The sequence below is a fragment of the Oncorhynchus nerka genome, linkage group LG25 (genome assembly GCF_034236695.1).
Source record: "Oncorhynchus nerka isolate Pitt River linkage group LG25, Oner_Uvic_2.0, whole genome shotgun sequence".
Lineage (NCBI taxonomy): Eukaryota > Metazoa > Chordata > Actinopteri > Salmoniformes > Salmonidae > Oncorhynchus > Oncorhynchus nerka.
The window spans coordinates 39,850,014-39,863,678 of record NC_088420.1 but is presented as its reverse complement, the minus strand read 5'-3'; the positions used below and the strand labels follow the sequence as shown (position 1 = coordinate 39,863,678).

Here is a 13,665-nt window from a genome sequence, read left to right as displayed (position 1 = left end):
CAAAATCATGGACATTAATATGGAGTTGGGCCCCACTTTGCTGCTATAACAGCCTCCACTCTTCTGGGAAGGCTTTCCACTAGATGTTGGAACATGCTTCCATTCAGCCATGAGCATTTGTGAGGTCGGGCACTGATGTTGGGCGATTAGTCCTGTCTCACAGTCGGCATTTCATATCATCCCAAACGTGTTCCATGGGTTGAGGACAGGGCTCTGTGCAGGCCAGTCAAGTTCTTCCACATCGATCTCGACAAACCATTTCTGTATGGACCTTGCTTTGTGCACGGGGGCATTGGGATGCTGAAACAGGAAAGGGCATTCCCCAAACTGTTGCTACAAAGTTGGAAGCAGAGAATTGTCTAGAATGTCATTGTATGCTGTAGCGTTAAGATTTCCCTTCACTGGACTAAGGGGCCTAGCTCGAACCATGAAAAACAGCCCCAGACCATTATTCCTCCTCCACCAAACTTTACAGTGGGCACTATGCATTGGGGCAGGTTGCATTCTCCTGGCATCCGCCAAACCCATATTCTTCCGTCGGACTGCCAGATGGTGAAGCATGATTCATCACTCCAGAGAACACATTTTCCACTGCTCCAGAGTCCAATGGCGACAGGCTTTACACCACTCCAGCCAACGCTTGGCATTGCGCATGGTGATCTTTGGCTTTTGTGCGGCTACTCGGCCATTGAAACCCATTTCATTTAGTTCCTGACGAACAGTTCTTGTGCTGACGTTGCTTCCAGAGGTAGTTTGGAACTCTGTGAGTGTTGCAACCGAGGACAAACTATTTTTACACACTTCAGCACTCGGTGGTCCCGTTCTGTGAACTTGTGTTGTCTACCATGTCGCGTCTGAGCCGGTATTGCTCCTAGATGTTTCCACTTCACATTAACAGCACATACACTTGACCGGGGCAGCTCTAGCAGGGCAGAAATTTGACGAACTGAGCATGTCTTTAACTTCTTATGGCTGGGGGGGGCGGTAATTGAGTAGCTTGGGTGAATAAGGTGCCCAGAGTAAACTGCTTGCTACTCAGGCCCAGAAGCTAAGATATGCATATTATTAGTAGATTTGGATATAAAACACTCTGAATTTTCTAAAACTGTTTGAATGATGTTTGTGAGTACAACAGAACTAATATGGCAGGCAAATACATGGGAAAAAATCCAACCAGAAAGCGGGAAATCCGAGGTTTGTAGTTTTCAAGTCATTGCCTATCGAATATACAGTGTCTATGGGGTCATATTGCACGTCCTACGGCTTCCACTAGATGTCAACAATCTTTAGAACCTTGTTTCAGGCTTCTACTGTGAAGGGGGAGAGAATGAGAGCTGTTCGAGTCAGGTGTCTGGCAGAATGCCATGAGCTAAATCATGCGCGTGGCTGTGAGAGGTAGCTGCGGTCCTTTTCAGTTCTAAAGACAAAGGAATTGTCCGGTTGAAACATTATTGACGATTTATGATAAAAACTTCCTAAAGATTGATTCTATACATCGTTTGACATGTTTCTACTAGAGGTCGGCCGATTATGATTTTTTTCAACGCCGAACCCGATTTATTGGAGGATCAAAAAGCCGATGCCGATTTAATTTAAAAAAATTAAAATAAAATAATTTACAAAAATGTAATTGTCATTATTACAAATACAACAATACTGAATGAACACTTATTTTAACTTAATATAATACATAAATAAAATCAATTCAGCCTCAAATAAATAATGAAACATGTTCAATTTGGTTTAAATAATGCAAAAACAAAGTGTTGGAGAAGAACGTAAAAGTGCAATATGTGCTATGTAAGAAAGCTAACGTTTCAGTTCCTTGCTCAGAACATGAGAACATATGAAAGCTGGTGGTTCCTTTTAACATGAGACTTCAATATTCCCAGGTAAGAAGTTTTAGGTTGTAGTTATTATAGGACTATTTCCATCTATACCATTTGTATTTCATTAACCTTTGACTATTGGATGTTCTTATAGGCACTTTAGTATTTCCAGTGTAACAGTATAGCTTCCGTCCCTCTCCTCGCTCCTCCCTGGGATTGAACCAGCAACACAACGACAACAACCACCACATCGAAGCAGCGTTACCCATGCAGAGCAAGGGAAACAACCACCCCAAGGCTCAGAGCCAGTGAAGTTTGAAACGCTATTAGCGCACGCTAACTAGCCAGCCATTTCACTTCGGTCACACCAGCCTCATCTCGGGAGTTGATAGGTTTGAAGTCATAAACAGCGCAATGCTTGATGCACAACGAAGAGCTGCTGGCAAAACGCACGAAAGTGCTGTTTGAATGAATGTTTACGCGCCTGCTTCTGCCTACCACCGCTCAGTCAGATACTTAGATACTTGTATGCTCAGTCAGATTATATGCAACACAGGACACGCTAAATAATATATATAGTAATATCATCAACCAGGTGTAGTTAACTAGTGATTATGATTGATTGTTTTTATAAGATAAGTTTAATGCTAGCTTGCAACTTACCTTGGCTTACTGCATTTGCATAACAGGCAGTCTCCTTGTGGAGTGCAACGAGAGAGAAGCAGGTTGTTATTGCGTTGGACTAGTTAACTGTAAGGTTGCAAGATTGGATCCCCCGAGCTGACAAGGTGAACTGTCTTTCTGCCCCTGAACGAGGCAGTTAACCCACTGTTCCTAGGCCGTCATTGAAAATAAGAATGTGTTCTTAACTGACTTGCCTAGTTAAATAAAGGTGTAAAAATATATATATAATTAAATCGGCGCCCAAAAATAGCGATATCCGATTGTTATGAAACCTTGAAATCGGCCATTCCGATTTAATCGGTCGACCTCTAGTTTCTACGAACTGTAATAGAACTTTTTTGACATTTCGTCTGAACAAGTGATCGCGCATTATGCATTTGGATTACTGGGCTAAGCGCGCGAACAAAAAGGAGGTATTTGGACATAAATGATAGACTTTATCGAACAAAACAAACATTTATTGTTGAACTGGGATTCCTGAGAGTGCATTCTGATGAAGATCATCAAAGGTAAGTAAATATTTATAACGCTATTTCTGACTTTTGTGACACCTTTCCTTCTTTGGAAAATGGCTGTATGTTTTTCTGTGGCTAGGTGCTGACCTAACATAATTGCAAGGTGTGCTTTCGACGTCAAGCCTTTTTGAAATCTGACACAGCGGTTGCATCAAGGAGAAGTTTATCTATAATTCCATGCATAACACTTGTATCTTTTATCAATGAGTATTTCTGTAATTTGATGTGGCTCTCTGCACTTTCACCAGATGTTTGTTTGAGACGATGCATTTCTGAACATAACACACCAATTTCAAATTAGGTTTTTGGACATAAAGATGAACTTTATCGAACAAAAAACACATTTATTGTGTAACATGAAGTCCTGTGAGTGCCATCTGATGAAGATTATCAAAGGTTAGTGATTAATTTAATCACTATTTCTGACTTTTGTGAGCCCTCTCATTGGCTGGAAAATGGCTGTATGGTTTTCTGTGACTAGGTGCTGACCTAACATAATCGTTTGGTAGGCTTTACGGCGAAAGCACATTTGAAATCGGACACTGTTGCTGGATTTACAAGAAGTTTACTTTTTAAAATGGTGTGTAATACTTGTATGTTTGAGGAATTTGAATTGTGGGATTTCTGTTGTTTTGAATTTGGCGCCCTGCAATTTCACTGGCTGTTGGTGAGGTGGGACGCTAGCGTCTGACATCCCAAAGAAGTTAATGTACAGTACCAGTCAAAAGTTTGGACACACCTACTCATTCAAGGGTTATTCTTTATTTGTACTATTTTCTACATTGTAGAATAATAGTGAACTAAGAAAAAAACGAAGAAATAACACATGGAATCATGTAGTAACTGAAAGTGTTAACTTCTCTAGGGTATGTGGGACGCTAGCGTCCCACCTGGCCAACATCCAGTGAGATTGCAGAGTGCCAAATTCAAATACAGAAATACTCATTATAAAAATTCAGAAAAGATACAATTATTTTACATAGGTTTAAAGATGAACTTCTTGTGAATCCAACCACAGTGTCAGATTTCAAACATGCTTTACAGCGAAAGCATACCTTATGATTATTTGAGAACATCGCCAACATTCTTATTGGCGTCCTTCAGTAGTGGTTTCTTTGCAGCAATTTGACCATGAGTCTCCTCAACAGTTGATGTTGAGATGTGTCTGTTACTTGAACTCTGACCATTTAATTGGACTTCAATTTCTGAGGTTGGTAACTCTAATGAACTTATCTTCTGCTGCAGAGGTAACTCTGGGTCTTCCTTTCCTGTGGCGGTCCTCATGAGAGCCAGTTTCATCATAGCGCTTGAAGAAACTTTCAAAGTTGTTTCAATTTTACGGAATGACGGACCTTCATGTCTTAAAGTAATGATGGACTGTCGTTTTTTGCTTATTTCAGCTGTTCTTGCCGTAATATAGACTTAGCCTTATTTGGTAAAAGACCATCTTCTGTATACCAGCCCTACCTTGTCACAACACAACTGATTGACTGTAACGCATTAAGAAGGAAATAAATTCCACAAAGGAACTTTTTAACAAGGCACACCTGTTTAATTAATTATTATTTTTATTCAACATTTAACTAGGCAAGTCAGTTAAGAACAAATTCTTATTTACAATGACAGCCTATACCGGCTAAACCTGGACGACGCTGGTTCAATTGTGCGCCACCCAATCATGGCCGGTTGTTATACAGCCTGGAATCAAACCAGGTTGTCTGTAGTGACGCCTCAAGCCCTGAGATGCAGTGCCTTAGACCGCTGCGCACTCGGGAGCATTGAAATGTATTCCAGGTGACTACCTCATGAAGCTAGTTGAGAGAATGCCAAGCGTGTGCAAAGCTGTCATCGAGTCAAAGGGTGGCTACTTTGAAAAATCTCAAATGTTTTTATTTGTTTAACACTTCTTTGATTACTACATTATTCCATATGTTATTTCATAGTTTTTATGTCTTCACTGTTATTCTACAATGTAGAAAATAGTAAAAATAAATAAAAACCCTTGAAGGACAAGGTGTGTCCAAACTTTTGACCGGTACTGTAATTTGATGAATATACGTCGGTCTATTCGTACTTGTTTTTTATGAACTGTCAAGCACTTTTGTCCAACTCAGTCACTATACTGCTTTGAAATTAACAAGTGATGATGTATTTTGTCCCAAGCATTCGCTAACTGAAAGCAAGCTCACAGAAATGTTTGAGGATTTGCCCTCTTTCCAAAACTTTAGTGAGCCAAACACTCATATTGCAAATCCCCACACTTAAAAAAGCATCAACATGAATGTTTGTGCCACGACGTAGAGCCACTTTCACTTTGACATCATACTAGTAAAAGGCTACTGTTCGCATTGTTGTTTGACCTTTGCTGAATGAAAAGAGTATATGCCATATTGTCTGTAAGCTAAATCTACTCTCATAGACCTGTGTTTATTCTCTCTCTCCTGACTGTCTAACACTGATGTTCCTATGACCCCCCACATAGGACCGCAAGCTGTCCAAGTCGGAACGGCAGCGGTTCAAGGAGGAGGCTGGCATGCTGAAGGGGCTGCAGCACCCCAACATTGTCCGCTTCTATGAATCCTGGGAGGCCCCCGTTAAAGGCAGGAAGTGCATTGTGCTGGTCACAGAACTCATGACCTCCGGAACACTGAAAACGTGAGTATCATTCTTACACACAGGCGTCAACACCAGTCCAGTGCTGGACGTCATGCAAATGGTGTTGCTCTCTTCTGTGTGTTCTTTCTCAACGATGGTCATAATGAAACTGTCTGCACTAGGTTCCTGAGTCAGTGAATTGTAATGAGGATGGATGTGTGACGTCCATCTTTAACCCTATATCTGTCCTGTTCTGTAGGTATCTGAAACGTTTCAAGGTGATGAAGATTAAGGTTCTGAGGAGCTGGTGTAGGCAGATCCTGAAGGGCCTTCACTTTCTCCACACCCGAGCCCCTCCCATCATTCACAGGGACCTGAAGTGTGACAACATCTTCATCACCGGCCCCACAGGCTCCGTCAAGATAGGAGACCTGGGATTGGCCACACTCAAGAGGTCATCTTTCGCCAAGAGTGTCATAGGTAAGACCCCAATATCACCCACTTCCTTTTACTGTGCCCTGCTTTCCTCCTCGCTACACTCCAAAGGGATGTCTTGTGTAAGGTTCTTATACTGTGGTTGACTTTGAGGTTATGAAGGGTTAGGTTTTTGTTTCTGATCATCTTTTTTTTTTATGACAATGTGGTTGGAAAACAGACCACAATGTTTCAGCTCTCTAATCAAACCACAGCACAAGCGGAGGCCAGGTCATGGGGAGACCCACAAACCCTTTCTTTACACACACTGTCATGTCAGTGAGTCCGCCAGGGCTGGTTACTCAGTGACAGAATCGATTAGATAGTCTTTTTCCTCCATAAAGTGAAAGTTTGCTGTGTCAGGCTCCTACTAAGAGTAAGTAGCGCCTCCAATCTCTCGGTGAAATATGAATCTCAATCCACCTGTCATGCCTTAACCGTCAGGCTAGCCAGACCAGGGCAACAGGTATGGCCACTGGTTCTATGTTCTGTCTCAGACTGGTCTTTGCTCTGTGGTTTGGAAATATGTGGTCTGTTTGCCAATGATGCCAATAACATTTCCCGTTTGTCTCTCTTTTTTTTAAGGGTTTGCTCCCACAGGTTTTTGTCAGTGTTTCTCTGTCTTTTAAACCATTTTAGGAGCAGAGAGAATGTCTGCTTCTTTTTCTGTCTGGAAAAGCCCCCTCCCCCCCACTTCTCCTTTATCAGACATTTTATTTTATTTTTTCATCTCGGGTATGTTTTGTACTGTAGGCTGTAGCCTCAGATGTGCTCCATGCTGCAGTAAAGGAATAAGTAGGGTACTGCTGGTAAGTGACTATTGTTATGGGCCTGGTAAGTGTGCGAATGCACTGTGACACACATCTTACAAAAACCTATTCATTTCAAATATCCATCTTGAGTTTTTCTGTGTAAGACCCTCAGAAGATTGAAAGCAGAGTATCTGCTATTTGAATACGGCTGGTGTCCAGCCACACACTGTTTCATTAACTAGCTATGGGATCTGCTTCTCTCGGCCCTCACCGTAACACCTTACTCCCCAGGTCAATGAGGACAGGTAAGTTTGTATGAAACGGGTTATGTTTGAGTGTTTGTTTGTGAAAGGTAAGGTCTTGACACAAGTTATTTCCATAGCTAGTCTTACAATTCATGCCCCTTCTCTGCCATATTGAAGCCCCTGATCACTCAACTCACTAACCGGGTTCTGACTGGTAAACCGGGTAATTCTACAGTCTGTCAGTAGTTGAACTGACATGTGTCTAACACCAATTTTCCCACAGTGTGTTCTGTACACCAGCCATCTTCTTTAGACCCCTATACTAGGTGTATACCCCCCCAGATAACAAGGTCTTACACTGAGAGACGTGTGCCTCTTTCACTACAGTCTAACTGAGCCCAGCTCCCCCCCTTTTTTTTGTTGCTCTCCTCCTCCCCCCTCTCTCTCTCTCTCTTTCTCTCCTCTCGCAGGCTCTGCTCACCCGGAGGCAGCGGCGACGGGTCACTCTTCTTCTTCCTCCTCTTCGGTTAGAGGAGAAGTGGGGCGTTTTGGGTGTGACACTCCGAGAGGGGGAGAGACACAGAGTTCTGAATGGTTGTATTTGATTTAAGGTACCCCTGAGTTCATGGCGCCTGAGATGTATGAGGAGAAGTACGACGAGTCAGTGGATGTGTATGCCTTTGGGATGTGCATGCTGGAGATGGCCACCTCAGAGTACCCATACTCCGAGTGCCAGAACGCTGCACAGATCTACCGCAGAGTCACCAGCGTAAGTCTCCCCCGCCTCAATCCTCATTCCATGAACCCTGTTGTTCTCCCACTCTGCCAACCCCCCCTCCCTGTTGTCCTCCCACTCTGTCAAACCCCTCTCCCTGTTGTCCTCCCACTCTGCCACCCCCTCTCCCTGTTGTCCTCCCGCTCTGCCACCCCCTCTCTGTTGTCCTCCCGCTCTGCCACCCCCTCTCTCTGTTGTCCTCCCGCTCTGCCACCCCCTCTCCCTGTTGTCCTCTCGCTCTGCCACCCCCTCTCCCCTGTTGTCCTCCCGCTCTGCCACCCCCTCTCCCTGTTGTCCTCCCGCTCTGCCACCCCCTCTCCCTGTTGTCCTCCCGCTCTGCCACCCCCTCTCCCTGTTGTCCTCCCGCTCTGCCACCCCCTCTCCCTGTTGTCCTCCCTCTCTGCCACCCCCTCTCTCTGTTGTCCTCCCTCTCTGCCACCCCCTCTCTCTGTTGTCCTCCCGCTCTGCCACCCCCCTCTCTCTGTTGTCCTCCCGCTCTGCCACCCCCCTCTCCCTGTTGTCCTGCACTGTCCTGTTATTTCCTTCTGGCTGATACTGGAAATGGTCTTTGGCTTGGATCCAAAGGAGGAGCAATAACAAACACACCTCGACATAGATACTCCATGATTTATGGTTAGAAATGGATATGGAAGGTTAGCCTATTTTGTCACCAATCAGCATTGCCATTCTAGTAATGTAATCTCTGTTGCCACGCTCAATGATCAGTTGTTCATCAACTACACTGGGAGATAGTAGGTACACCTCTCACTTCCGTGAGCGCTGCACGACCACGGTGGGAAATTCACTTTTTGGTCCACCAGCCACTGTCGCAGATAGATTTTTTTTTTTTTATCTACCAGACACTCAGATTTTATTTTACCAGACAATATTATTTTTGCCATAATTACAACAAAAATATAAACGGATGAGCATGCTTTCTGTTTTTCTAAAACAAGAAATGTATTACTATACTGAACAAAAATATAAATGCAACAATTTCAAAGATTTTACTGATTTACAGTTCATATAAAGAAATCAGTCAATTGAAATAAATGCATTAGGCCCTAATCTATGGATTTTACATGACTGGGCTGGGGTGCAGCCATGGGTGGTCCTGGGAGGGCACAGGCCTACCCACTTGGGAGCCAAGCCCAGCAAATCAGAATGAATTTCTCCCCCACAAAAGGGCTTTAATGCAGACAGAAATACTTCTCAACCCCAGACGATCCCGCAGGTGAAGAAGCCAGATGTGGAGGTCCTGAGCTGGCATGGTTACATGTGGTCTGCGATTTGTGAGGTCGGTTGGACGTACTGCCAAATTCTCTAAAACGATGTTGGAGGCAGCATATGGTGGAGAAATGAACATTAAATTCTCTGGCAACAGCTCTGGTGGACATTCCTGCAGTCAGCACGCCAATTTCACGCTTTCTCAACTTGAGACATCTGTGGCATTGTGATGTGACAAAACTGCACATTTTAAAGGGTCCTTTTATTGTCCCCAGCACAAGGTTAATTTATGTAATGATCATGGAGTTTTAATCAAATTTATTTATATAGCCCTTCGTACATCAGCTGATATCTCAAAGTGCTGTACAGAAACCCAGCCTAAAACCACAAACAGCAAGCAATGCAGGTGTAGAAGCACGGTGGCTAGGAAAAACTCCCTAGAAAGGCCGAAACCTAGAGAGGAACCAGGCTATGATGGGTGGCCAGTTCTCTTCTGGCTGTGCCGGGTGGAGATTATAACAGAACATGGCCAAGATGTTCAAATGTTCATAAATGACCAGCATGGTCAAATAATGTCAGTTGGCTTTTCATAGCCGATCATTAAGAGTATCTCTACCACTCCTGCTGTCTCTAGAGAGTTGAAAACAGCAGGTCTGGGACAGGTAGCACATCCGGTGAACAGGTCAGGATTCCATTAATCAGCTTCTTGATATGCCACACCTGTCAGATGGCTGTATTATCTTGACCAAGGATAAAATGCTAACTGACAGGGATGTTAACAGATTTGTGCACATTTGAGAGAAATAAGGTTTTTGTGCAAACGGATAACTTCTGTGAAATATTATTTCAGCTCATGAAACATGGGATCAACACTTGTGAGTTTATTTTTGTTCAGTATAGTAAGAACTAATGGGGTATATTGCTTAATTTCATAATGTTTGTGACCTGTGTTTTTTAATATACATTGGTTCAAAGATTAAGTTTAGATAGTAAACAGTTCTACAGCTGAACATCACAAATCAACAAAGTGCTTACCTGCTACAAAAGGCTGAGTGATATGGCTTAAGTAGAAATGTAGAATCTCACAAATAAATCTAGGAGAACAATTAAACTATTTTAGAGTTTTTAATGATAAGAAATGACTAAAGGTTGATTAATAAAAGCTTTTAGGAGAGAGATCCCTACTGAATCAAGCACAATCAATAGGTGAGACAAACGCTCAGCTGCCCCTTTAAGGGACTGGCTGTTACCGTGGTAACCTGGATATGCACTTGAAAAAACATTTCATCAGATAATTTGAGTTCGCTGTAACTAACATAAAAAAATCTACCTAGCATGTGAACAAAGTGATATAACTGGCCAAGAAACTCGAGGAAAAAGTCAAACTTAGTAGCCTTTTCTAGTCAATTCGACCACCTTCAACATATGGATAAAAAAATGTATATATTCCAAATATATGTGTGATCAACTGCCAACGTGGCTGGTGAAATAGACATTCTTAGCCACCAATTACAAAATCTACCTGCATTTGGCAGGGTTGGTGTTAATTTCCCAACCCTGTTTATGACACAGGTTACCTTTTTACCTCAGTTAAACATTGTTAAACTCAACTGTTAAACTTGTATTCCAGGAATCAGTATACACAACATACTTATCACAGAATTGTGCAAACTTATGACTGTCTATCAGAGCTGTCTTAATGTGACTGTGATTACAGCACTTATCCAGCCCTCCATACCTCTGTAGAGCCAGGCAGTCTCCTGCTGTCTCTATAGAGCTAATCTCTGTTACCCAGAAGTAAATCCTCTTGAAATATGGTCAGTTTCCTTATTTACATTCCTCTCCCTCCCTCCCAGTAACAGCCCTAGCCACTAATCTTCAGGGTGGGAGTGTCACCATAACTCCTAAATGCACATGTAGAATTTAGATCAGTGGCCCTCAAAACAGGCCCAGGGTTCAGTGGGTACTGTAGCTACTGAACCTTGCTCTGAGATGAGAGCACTGTAACCGGTGACTCTATTCCCCCTCAACAACGTTGTTTTCCCACAAAAACATTTGGGACATTCAAGTACATCACATTCAATTACATGGGTTTTAGCACAAAGCATGCACTGCTGCCCAGTAAAGGGTTATACTCTGTTCTAATACAGTGCTGCTAGGAGGTGACAGGGCAACGCCACAGAACGTTCAGATATAAATATATTATGTAGACAGACATACTTCTGGCATGTAGAATATGGAATCATTTCAGCTTTGTACACATCATTTCTATCTGCAACATTGTGCCCTCCAGAACACAACCCTGAGTAGACCAGGGCCCGGTTCCTCAAAAGCATCTTAAGGCTGCTTTCATCGTTAGAACCTTTTGTAGGTGCATCGCTAAATCTCCGAACGGTTTCCCCAAAACCATTGTTACTAAAGTTGCTCTTGAAAATGTTTGTTATTTAACAACTGCCTCAGAGCAGCTAAGTAGATGCAGTTTTGCACTTTCGCGTCATTTTATACACAGAAGATCTTCGCTAAACACCAAATCTATGTTTATCTGTCTTTCTGTGACCGCCAATAGCTTCAGAACAAGTGTGACCGTGACTACAAATACAAAGTTGCTGATTTCTTTGCATAACAAGTGAATGATATAAAGAAACTTCAAATGAAAACCGAGAACTGTATCAAAAGATAAATACAGTATAGGCTACATAGACTTATATAAATCTGAGTGATATTAGAATTTAATGTTAATTAAATTAAGTTATATTTAGTAATTTGTGTGCTTTTTAGCTATTTGACTCAATGTATTTCATGATGTGTAACATGTGCGCAATGATGTACTAAATCTTGATTTAGTGCATTATTATAGTTAAGCGTTAGAATAAGGCGCATCAATATTTGTATCCTTGGATAATAATATCGCTCTAGGAGCTGATCCGTCATCAGTATTGTGGAATAATTGTAATGTTAAGATTAGATTGGAAAGGGAGAACGCTGATCCGAGAGCAGTGCTGCCTTTCTTTCGATCCAATCCATATCAACACAGGCCTTAACAACGCACTTTTCTCTGTGTGGTGTTTTGGAAAACCATGTTATATCTTCTGATGGAAAGATGCACCATAAAACACTTGTAAGCGTAAGTTCCATCGCTATTGGGAAACCAGGAAGTTAGAATCACGGAAGAATAATCTTTCTATGTTGACAATGTGTGGGTTGTTGACTGGGAGTTGTGTGTGTGTGTGTGTCCTATAGGGGGTGAAGCCGGCCAGCTTCGACAAGGTGGCCATCCCTGAGGTGAAGGAGATCATCGAGGGATGCATCAGACAGAACAAGGACGAGAGGTCAGCTCACACTCACATTCTGTTCATTTAGCAGACACTCTTACCCAGTGTGATTTCTGCGAAGTCCAGCTATAGAGTCACGGATGCAGGGAGAGTATTCCTACTCATGCACTCAGGGGTTTTGTTGTGTCAAAAATATCTCTGTTGATTTTACTCTTCCCGTCTCTCCTAGGTACTCGATAAAGGACCTGCTGAACCATGCCTTCTTCCAGGAGGAGACCGGGGTGCGTGTGGAGCTGGCTGAGGAAGATGATGGGGAGATGGAGGCCATCAAGCTGTGGCTGAGGATAGAGGACGTCAAGAAACTGAAGGGGAAATACAAGGAAAACGAGGCCATTGAGTTCTCCTTCGACCTCAGCAAGGACGTCCCCGAGGACGTGGCCCAGGAGATGGTGGGTGACGACACAATGTCCACTTCAGAGAGATATTGACTGCACCCCTAACGGCACCATATTATCTATATAGTGCATTACTTTTGACCAGGGCCAATAGCGAATAGGGTGCCATTTGGGAGTCTATTCTTTCTGATTATTTAGGAATCTTTCAAGTCCTAACACTTCCCTGGTCCCCTGTTCTGTTCTCTCTCTCTGTGTGTGTGTCTCTGTCTCAGGTGGAGTCTGGCTACGTGTGTGAAGGGGACCATAAGACCATGGCTAAGGCCATAAAGGACAGGGTTTCCCTCATCAGCAGGAAGAGGGAGCAGAGGCAGCAGGTCTGTACCAGCTCAATGGAATCTTAGTTCTGAATCCTGAATGTAAAGTTTTATAATATTGCAATCAAATGAATTAAACTGAGGTGAACTTGATGTTATGATATTGAAGGTGAGAGAGGAGCAGGAGAAGAGGAGGCTGGAGGAGGAGCAGGGTCAACGACAACAAGAACAACTAATACTACAGCAGCAGCCCGGCACAGAGGCCTCCCAGCCAGGCCAACAGGCTGCCCCCTACACCCAGCCACAGCCCATCCAGCTGCCACCACAGCCCAACCTGCAGACGACACCCGACATCCCCCCTCAGACGGCACAGCTGGGGCCCCAGGGAGTTCCCTACATACCCCAGTCTACAGGGCAGCTCCCAGTCCCAGTATCATCCCAAGTTCCAGCCCAGCCAGAGTCAGAGGCGCCAGAGTTGGACCAGTACCCGCAGCAGACTGAGACAGGTCTGTACGTTCTGCCTGGCACCTTTTTTTTGGTTGCGCTCAGTGCTCTGTAGTATTGACCTAGTCTTAATCTAGTGTTTTT

The 13,665-nt window shown here is 43.4% G+C and overlaps 1 protein-coding gene across 2 annotated transcripts in view; it reads left to right on the top strand.

Moving 5' to 3' along the window:
- Positions 1-13,665, top strand: part of LOC115109505 (serine/threonine-protein kinase WNK1-like) — a 50,302-nt gene that overhangs the window by 20,382 nt on the left and 16,255 nt on the right. For both annotated transcript variants that reach the window (XM_029634459.2, XM_029634458.2), the window contains exons 3-9: positions 5,511-5,683; positions 5,883-6,103; positions 7,706-7,863; positions 12,337-12,425; positions 12,598-12,817; positions 13,036-13,137; positions 13,247-13,583. In XM_029634459.2, the coding sequence (XP_029490319.2) occupies positions 5,511-5,683; positions 5,883-6,103; positions 7,706-7,863; positions 12,337-12,425; positions 12,598-12,817; positions 13,036-13,137; positions 13,247-13,583 (1,300 nt within the window). The remainder of the gene's footprint in view (positions 1-5,510; positions 5,684-5,882; positions 6,104-7,705; positions 7,864-12,336; positions 12,426-12,597; positions 12,818-13,035; positions 13,138-13,246; positions 13,584-13,665) is intronic.